General features: G+C 29.4%; 1 protein-coding gene across 1 annotated transcript; it reads right to left on the bottom strand.

The window, feature by feature from the left end:
- Window positions 1-552: 552 nt before the first annotated feature.
- TRIADDRAFT_62272 (uncharacterized protein) lies at window positions 553-3904 on the bottom strand (the record flags this gene model as incomplete). The annotated part of the gene is made up of 10 exons (XM_002118178.1): window positions 553-576; window positions 642-760; window positions 1148-1212; window positions 1693-1792; window positions 2000-2049; window positions 2158-2224; window positions 2586-2672; window positions 2891-2958; window positions 3698-3768; window positions 3848-3904. The coding sequence occupies 10 exons, from the start codon at window positions 3902-3904 to the stop codon at window positions 553-555; spliced, it is 708 nt and encodes a 235-aa protein (XP_002118214.1).
- Window positions 3905-9339: the final 5435 nt, after the last annotated feature.

Genomic DNA, 9339 nt, shown 5'->3' with positions numbered 1-9339 from the left:
CAATATACTGAATCTGAGATAGTTCGACATTTCAATTTTAGGCGTAAATTTCACTTTTATTTTAGTCAGTATAAGCTTATTTCAAGTAATCTTATGTCTCACATAAAATAAATTCCGAGAAAGACCTCAGAACAAAATAAATTAGAATCTTATTGAACTTAGGGAATTTAAACATAGCCGGTACTCTAGCTCTCTAAAAAATAGATACATCACAACTAAATAAACATAACAGTCCTTCACCTGAATCCAATGATTATTTAAAATTGTCAACACTACGTCCAAATGCTCTATTACTACAGTAAATCATTACTCCAAAATACCAACAATAGAGCAAGGTTTGCATGAGCCTTACAATATTAGCGATATCGTGAGTTAATGTAATTGTAATAACGAGCACTGCTCTAACCGCAACAATTAAGATAGCAATTTATTAAGCTAAAATATGAAATATCTATTACTTAAGCAAATAATATGAGCTAATAGTATTAAAGTTGCTTAATCAAATATAATCCTTTAATTTATTTCTTCACGAGTCACAACGACGTCATTTCTCTATTTATTGACTTGATTTTCGTCCTAGAATAGCAATAATTATTATGGAGTTCATATTTAACAATCCTTCAATACAGAAATTCACAAACCTGATTTCGTCCTGCTATTTCTTTAATGGGTTCGAGGTTAAGCTCAGAACTTTCCATACTCTTCTGTTTTACTGAAGTTAATTGGAAATTAAATTTATTTCTTTTATTGTAGGTATGAGCTAAGCATCAAGTTGTAATCACAAAATGAATTATGATTTAATATATGGATAGAGAAAAATAAAAGAGCGAGATGCCTATAGTATCAAAAGTGTCTATTATCATCTTGCATGTTTGATAAACATTATTCGCTAAATTAGAATGCTACAGTAGATGAGACTACAGAAGTTTGGACAGAATAAAATTTATGAATACAAAACTTCCAATATTTCTAAATCTCTATCTATTCTTATTGCTCATATTTATTAAGTGGAAGAAAAGTAACCTGGCAGCATATCTATGATTTTTATCCATTTAGGAAAACGATTTCGCACTATTAGTAAAGATATTTACTGAAGCTGAAGCTCCCCATAAGTATAATCCTTGGCTCTTATCTCATGCAAACTTACTTGAGCTAAAAACTCTCGACCTTACTGAGTGATGATTCTCTTCTGAATCCTTCTCTAATTCTCTCCTAATATTTATATTATCATAGGTAGTATCGTTAGTAATATTTCATTACATTAATTTAAAGTCTTACAATCTTAAACTAACTTCTAGCATACCGATAAAAATACGCTTCGTTATCATAAATATAGTATTAAAAGGACTTACTATTAATCAATCTATTATTGATCCGATAAATCAAGTATTGCTGCTATATCTATTTATCATTGCTACCGCGCTATAATTTTAATATTGTTAAGGTTTCACTAAAACATTGTTCATCTTCAAGCTCTTGCCTTAAATCAAATATAAATCTTTAACATGCAATTACTAGCAATATGTGAAATTGAAGCATTAACTACAGGAATATCTCCAAATAAAGAAAAATCTCAATGTTTTCCAATCTTTTTGAACGCTGACTAAAAGATTGCATAATAATATCTAGCATTGCCTAAAGACAGTCTAAAAAGAGTCCTAGCTAGCAGCCCATGAGCGGCAGGTGCTATACCTATTTAATATCTTGATATAAGCTCGAACACAAAGGATCATCAAGAAGAGGAATAATACTCCACTAATTGATATCATTCCAATTCCGAAAGAAGTAGAAACTGTTAAATTATGATATGCATATAAAATTAAAAGTTCAATTTTGAGACACATTATGACGATTTAAATTTATATCCCATGCAAGTAGCATTGTTTAATAAATAACGAGCAGGATAGTGGCTATTAAAAATTGATATTTATCTTTTATATTATCATACAGCAAGGCTGATACGCGAGTAATTATCAAAACACGAGATATAAGGATTTACTTCTCAGTCCTTCTATATTGCATGTTGGCCCACGGTAAGGAGTAATACATCTATAGTATAGTACAGATGATTATTTTTTATTAATTAAAATCAGATTAACAGATGTTTTAGTATGATGATTATTTCATCATACATTAATAACCATAGCAAAAACTTACACGCAAATTGCCCTCTCCTGTATAATTTTACACGTGCCTCCGTTTAAGCAGTATCCTGACTGGCAAACTAAAACAGAAGAAATTTAATCTTAGGTCCTCTTCTCTACTAACATAACGATCATTTTTGTTGTACCTTATAGGAATCAAATTAAAAAGTATTAGAGCATTTATGTTATTTTCTATATCAACTAAATTATGTCGAGAACTAGAGTAGCAGAATTTCAGTAATAATTCTATTGCAGATAGTGTACAGTAACTTATTTCATTTCCAGATTTAATAGCCAGAGATGACAATATAAGCAGTATAATACATGTCATAGCCTAGAAATGTTATAATAATTGAGAGAAAGTTTAACAATTAACTATATCTCGAATGTTTATTTAACCGTTGCAAATGCCGCTTGCATTTCGATATAGCCCAGGCTTACAGCGACATGTATAAGTGCCAAGTAAATTAACGCACAACTCATCTTTGAGGCATTGATTGGTTTTGCCACTTATGCATTCATCATAATCTGGTAATTACAATAAGAATAATCTACCGTTATACATAGTCGATTTTATTGTTTAAGTAGGATTATACTATCATGAAATCATGAAATACCGGTGATAGAACTTGAAGTAACTAGGTTTATGCCGACCGTAGAAATGAAGCTGGCTGCGCAATTCAACCAAATTATAGATAAGTTTTGTTCGGTGACGAATAATAATCTATATCTAATTCGTACGGTACCTGCTGATTTTCTATATAATTCAATAATAAACTTGTTATTATTAAAGCGATTATTTGAAGGGTTAATTCTAAATAACAGATTGTTCCATGTAATGATTTCAATGATGTTAATCTATGCTATTTTGATGATAGCTAGATATATATGTGTATAACATATCGTCTTAATATAGATATTGATAAGCTATTAGTCACGTGTTAAAAGTTATCCATTTCATCTTAACCAGGGTCAATTTCTGCTTATTAACGGTATTAGATTATACGTTTACTATAGGATGTAAGCTTATGCTATATGATTTTGTAATGAAATGATTGCTTGTAAAAATAATCTTAAGTCCGTTTATCCGGTTTATCTTAGCTGTTTTCGACTGATCATATGAGAGGTAAAAATTGAATTCGCTCTTGCGGACAGACGGAATAATAAACGTAGTTTTAAAACTATTCTCTCGGTCGAGACGGTTTATTGCATATCGAAAGGATTTGCTTAACTTGAATAACTCAGATTAAGAGTTAGAGGTCGCGAAGCTACAGTAATAGTAAAAGAGTATTACTCGGTCATTACAATTTCCAATATCGATTTTAAATGATTTTGTAGAATAATATTAATAATAGTAAATCTACTCTTGAGAACACCGCTGTATACTGAGTTAAACTGGAATGTAAATAAATTGTTGAATATCATAATATTCTCGCTACAACGAATTCAATCACTCTGAAGGATGAGGTTTCTATCATAAAGCACATACGAATAACTATGTAAAGAATACTTAGGTAAAAAAATATACACCATTCTATCACACAAGCACTCACAAAATTTTATCAACTGTAACAGTTAATGGAAATACTCTCAATTTTAAGCTTTGATTTATTACTTTGGCTACCTAGAAAATTAGACCTTTATTAGTAACGATGATAGCTTAAAGTATAGGGGAAAAATACAGATTTTAAATTATAACTTACGGAAAATGTAACTTGTTTTGTGATCGTCTTATCATCCAGACGCGAATTGGCTGCCATTACCAAGTCACCTCTATAAATTTTATCTATTATAACCGATTTCTAATTATAGACAAAATATTGTAACGGTATGGATAAATTTTTAAGGTGAAATATCAAAACTACTTCAAACCAGAACATAATCAAGCGTAACAGAATTCGATATATACCTTTTGTACTTTACTTTAAAGTTAAGGATGTATACAGATACTGATGGTTTCATAGTTTCAAAAAAATGCTATTTAAAATTTACCGTTGGAATCATTTCTGAGACACCACGTATTTCCAGCAGCCGATAGAACCTATCAAAATACAGTTTAGGAAAATCAGTTGATCGAAGTACAAAGCACTATCAGTATTCGTAACTTCTTTAGTTAAATATAGCAAGTTGTTTCCCCGAATTATATAAAAATATTAAAATGCTACAGTTGTTCGGGAGTGCAATAGGTTACTCCGTAATAACACTCAAAGTAATGAACTTAAATTATTTTCTGATATCTTTGATGACTTCTTACGATATCAATAGTTACTTCTGAACTTTTATCTAACCATTGCTTACTAAAACTTAATGATAATTTGCTTTTTATCATGCCTACACGTTTTCTGTCTTAGGTCGCATTTTAGTGAGCACTTTGTAAAGAACCTATCTCTCACAGTATGGATGAAGTAAAATACTCATAAATCACATTTTGATGAAAATGTTTGAATTTCTCAATTGAATGATTTATCATACTCTCTCAAACATATAGATTAATCATAAATCGCATTGTTGACCGCACATGACAGTAAATAGAATTATAATTCACACTACAGATCATTTAGTAAAATTTTATCGTCTGTCCGGCTAAATCGACTAAGTAAAAATTCTTAGCATCTTATTTCTCTAGGTAGAAACGGATATACCCTCACTGGGAGGTAAAAGCACGATCTAAATCAGCGTAATAGCATTAACGTAATATTAAAATACTATTACAAGTCCTAAACATTTTTAAGAATTGAATCTTGCCGATGACTAACATCATTGCGATGCTCTACTCTAAACTTAAATAAGGCATTCAACAAAATGACTCAAGCAATATAAAGATAACCTAAGTTAGTTATTTGATTTAATCTATCGCGTATTATGTGGCTAATAAATCGCTGATTTGGCCATAATAATCTTATTTAGACCAGCGCATCTAACAGGAATTTCGAAAAGGTAAAAGTGAGGTAACACATTATTTTGTTAATTACAGCAATCGATACTAAATCAGTAATTTCACTTTATCAATAAATCTGTATGCCAGATTTTACTAAGATACTAAGTCAATCACATAAAAGTATCTAATAAATTTCCTAAGACATCGTATTACCAGAATGTAATTATTCATTAGATATTCATTTCGAAATGCCTTAAATTGTTCGATAGTGTGAATTTAGTCCAAATATCGAATGAGTACAATATGTTTTTTAAGATATAGAGTACATGGAACGCACATTTAAGTATAAGCTATTAAACTTTGAGCATTATCATTGAAGGAAGCCCTGATATTAGTAACTTTATGCAATCCTGTTACAGTGTTATATACTGTATTACAGTAGAAATATCCATGTTAGGATAATTCTATTAGACTATCCTTATTTAGTTAACTTCTAATTTGGATATACTGTATTTCAATATAGCACTGACTTTTTATGACAGTGACACTTATACACATACTGAAATTAATAGTTATAATAGGGAATGCAAATCATCTGCTTACAGTTCCAATCATTGTGATTGTAATTTACTTATGGTAGACTGTAAATTATCATGGAAATGTTCCGTGATAGGACATATCGTAATCTGACTATTCTGTATTAGTCATTACATGTCTATGTTCGTAAATACTGTTGTCTGCATTAAGGGAGCAGTAGCTAAAATTAATATCTAATTCAGTAAATGATTCTAATGTTAATTGTATTAACTATGAATCATGAACTATTGAGAAATAGCATATAAATGCAGTATATCGTGAAATAAAGAAGAATTGTCCAACTTAGTGTTTAACGTAAAATACGAGGCGTTTAAGTCTTTGTGTAGTCTGCTAGTAGAGCAAAAGTGTATGTGATAGTGCAGATATCGTTCCTTGATACGTGATTCAAGGAATTGACTTATTGATCGTATATTGCGTTATCTTGTTGCAAAGCTATTTTGTGACAAAGCCATAATTTTAATCAATAGGTCAACATAGTCAAGTGTAGGTTTTAAAAGATTATCCCTAGATAAGGTAAATGATTTTTAAATGTTATATGATAAACTAAATATGATTACCATCATGCATATAATCGCGAAAGCTACGGCAATTTTCATTTTCGTTCTTCAAATAGCAATAACTATTTATCCTATTACTGCCAGCTTGAAATTTCATGCAAAATTTAGTGATTGTTGGTAAGTCTCCAGGTGAACCCTTGTGAGAGGCTTTGCTAATAAGCAAGATGTTTTAACCTTACTTTGTGTTTTTAATTGTTACAAACTTTGAGTTAGCTCATAGACTAAACCTTATACTTTGATAAAAACGAAATTTTATAATGTCCACAAATTCTATTATTTACTTAATAAAATTATCGCTATCTATTAAAGCTTTATCGAAAAAAAGAAATTTACCACCTGAATGGCTATTGTCTAATTTGCAAATCAAACTCATGCGATCTTTTATATTTTGTAAATAAGTATCAGTCAATGGCAATTCTTAACCGACTCTATTATTAAAAGAGATTATAATATGCTAATTGAGCATTACTACAGTCTTTGATACTCTTCAAAGTTCCATCGACATATAGTATGAATCTTATCTTATTCTATAACGTGATAAATAACGTAATATATTGTCAATGCACTAAATTTCTCTAAACAAGCATTTACAATCTGTTGTCTCAGCTGTTTCGCCGCTGAAACTGTGATGGTCTGCTAGGAACAAGTCGAACAGAACCTTATATTTCGGATAACTTCGATATGTTCAGTAAATCATCCCTTAAAATAAATAATCAACAATTTAAAGCCCTTACATTAACTAGATTTTTTATAATATACTCTATTATCACAAGTCAGGTTAGCAGCATATAGCAATAGCTTCCAATTTCAGCTACCTTCATTTAGAACTCGTTCCTATCTTTCTAAAGTAAAACCTGACAGCTTTCTTCTCTTAAGCTGTTACAAACTCCAATCTCTAAGGCAGATCATTAGCTGTGATTTTAGAATTAAAGTTCATTCTATTATAACAAATTTTATTCCAAAAATAGATAATATAATATTGTAGGTAATTATTTAAAGTAATGATATGAATATTTAAAAATATAATCTAGCGAGATTCGATATTAGTTAAAATACTTTCGAATGTATTACACAACATTGTAAAAGTCATTCAAGAACTATTTTTAGCATTACAGGATATTTACTAAGAGAAGATTGAGCTTATTTATATCTTGCTTTAAAACATATGTAATACTATGCGGTTTTAATATTAGATTCAGAAAATGTGCATTATTGACACATAGACAAGTTAAGTTGGAAATATTGATGTATACAATCACTTTATCTAATTCTTTAGACCAATCTAGCTTTTATTTCGTTATTTCGATCTACTGAGCGCAAAAATTACTATCCGCATATTTCTTGTGTTGTAGTATACTAAAGAGTTACTCTTATTTTCCAAAACTTACATTATTGCTGAACAGTTATCTAGATTACAATTGTCTCTTAAGCAAAATGACAATATATGGCTATACAAAGCTATAAACCAAACAGGCCAGGACTGAGTAGAATAAAATATCAATCTGCTTTCAGTAAATATCTTTTAATACTTTTGATCTACCATAGACATTACCTGAATTTTAAAATAAATTCCTAATAATGGGATTGCTAATACTATATGCTACTGTGTCTAAATTGCGGTATTAAAGCAAATGCTTTTTCATGTAACCATAAATTATCAAAAAGCCTTGTTAGTATCTAAAATATCTGCCCAATAATCATTATTATTTTACATTATATAAGCTATAGAACGCAGTATTCTCTTAATGTCAAGGAAATCATTCTATTATTTATATCATTTATTGTTATCCATAATTAAAAATTAAGAAATCGTTATATTTAAGTGACAAACAAATTTCCAATAGTGATAGGAAATTCATCAAGACTAGATAATAATTATTTATTCAGATTACAGAAAACAATAAAGAAACAAAAAGAAATTGATCATAACGAATATAGTTTTCATCATACGAAATAGAGGTATATTTCCGACTGATTTGAAATCATTAAAATGCTTACCCGCCTAGTGCATACCCGTAATAATTAGAAGTAGCGATAAAATATTAATTTAAGAAATTGAAAATGATCAAAATCTAAAAATTTGAACTTTCAAATCAAATATTTCTAATATTGCAATAACGAAACAATACGCTTCTGGATTCAAGAATTACTTTCTATACTTTTAAGATTTCCTAAGTTCGCCTACCGACTGAACAGAAGATAATAATCGAATGGATACTATTAAATTTTTTATTGCATGGCTATAGGCACGGCAGTAATTTCGTCTAATTTATATAGGCAATGACAGAGCACAATATTTTTAGTTAACCTTTAATATAGATCAATAATAAGTATTAATTTCTTTTGTTATTAGAGAATAATAATCTTATTTACTAATAAATATGATTTATAAAATATTAGAATCAAATTCTAGTGAAAAAATCTGCCAGATTGTCCATTACTCTGACGTTGCAGTTCGACTTCGTTTTTTTCACAAAATGCTCGTAACCGTATATTTTTAGGCAAAATTACTTGATTTACTGGACATTTCAAATTCACTCAACGATTTGCACATTGCAGTTTCTTCTCCGGTCAAACACTTGCGGACTGTAGATTGATCCCTATTTAATCTGTTGCGGCGATAGTTTTTCTCCCTTTTCAATTGAATCCATAAATAATTGGAGGAAGTCAGAAATAAATGATCTTTTACAAGCATATTTTAGACTTATTGTTAACAGTAAACAAAATTAAACTGTATGAGAATTTCATATAATACGGTACATCAGCTGTCCTAATCAAATTATTTTTAGTTTTGAAGTATTTTATAATATGTTATCTTATCTAAGTTATATTTGTTTTAATATTCACCATATTTATATTAGAAATAATCAGTAAATACGTACACTTATAAGACATTGTCAAATAATTGCAATGGCGATACCAGATTTATTATCTCGATGTTAAATAATCAAAGCAGCGAAGTTGTACAGTTTAAAACTGAAAACGACATATCGATCTATTCATTTAAACAATACCTAAGTTTATTATTAACTACGGTTTAAGTAGGTCACTAGTTATCTAGATTATATTCAATTCACTTAGATAAGGTTAAAATACTGCAGTGGTACTCTATAGCACTATTTTAAACTTTAGGTTAATTTTTATACAATATCAATATGAAGTA

The sequence above is a fragment of the Trichoplax adhaerens genome, genomic scaffold, assembly GCF_000150275.1.
Source record: "Trichoplax adhaerens TRIADscaffold_39 genomic scaffold, whole genome shotgun sequence".
Lineage (NCBI taxonomy): Eukaryota > Metazoa > Placozoa > Uniplacotomia > Trichoplacea > Trichoplacidae > Trichoplax > Trichoplax adhaerens.
Note: the sequence above shows the minus strand (reverse complement) of the source record. Positions and strands in the feature narration are given on the sequence as shown.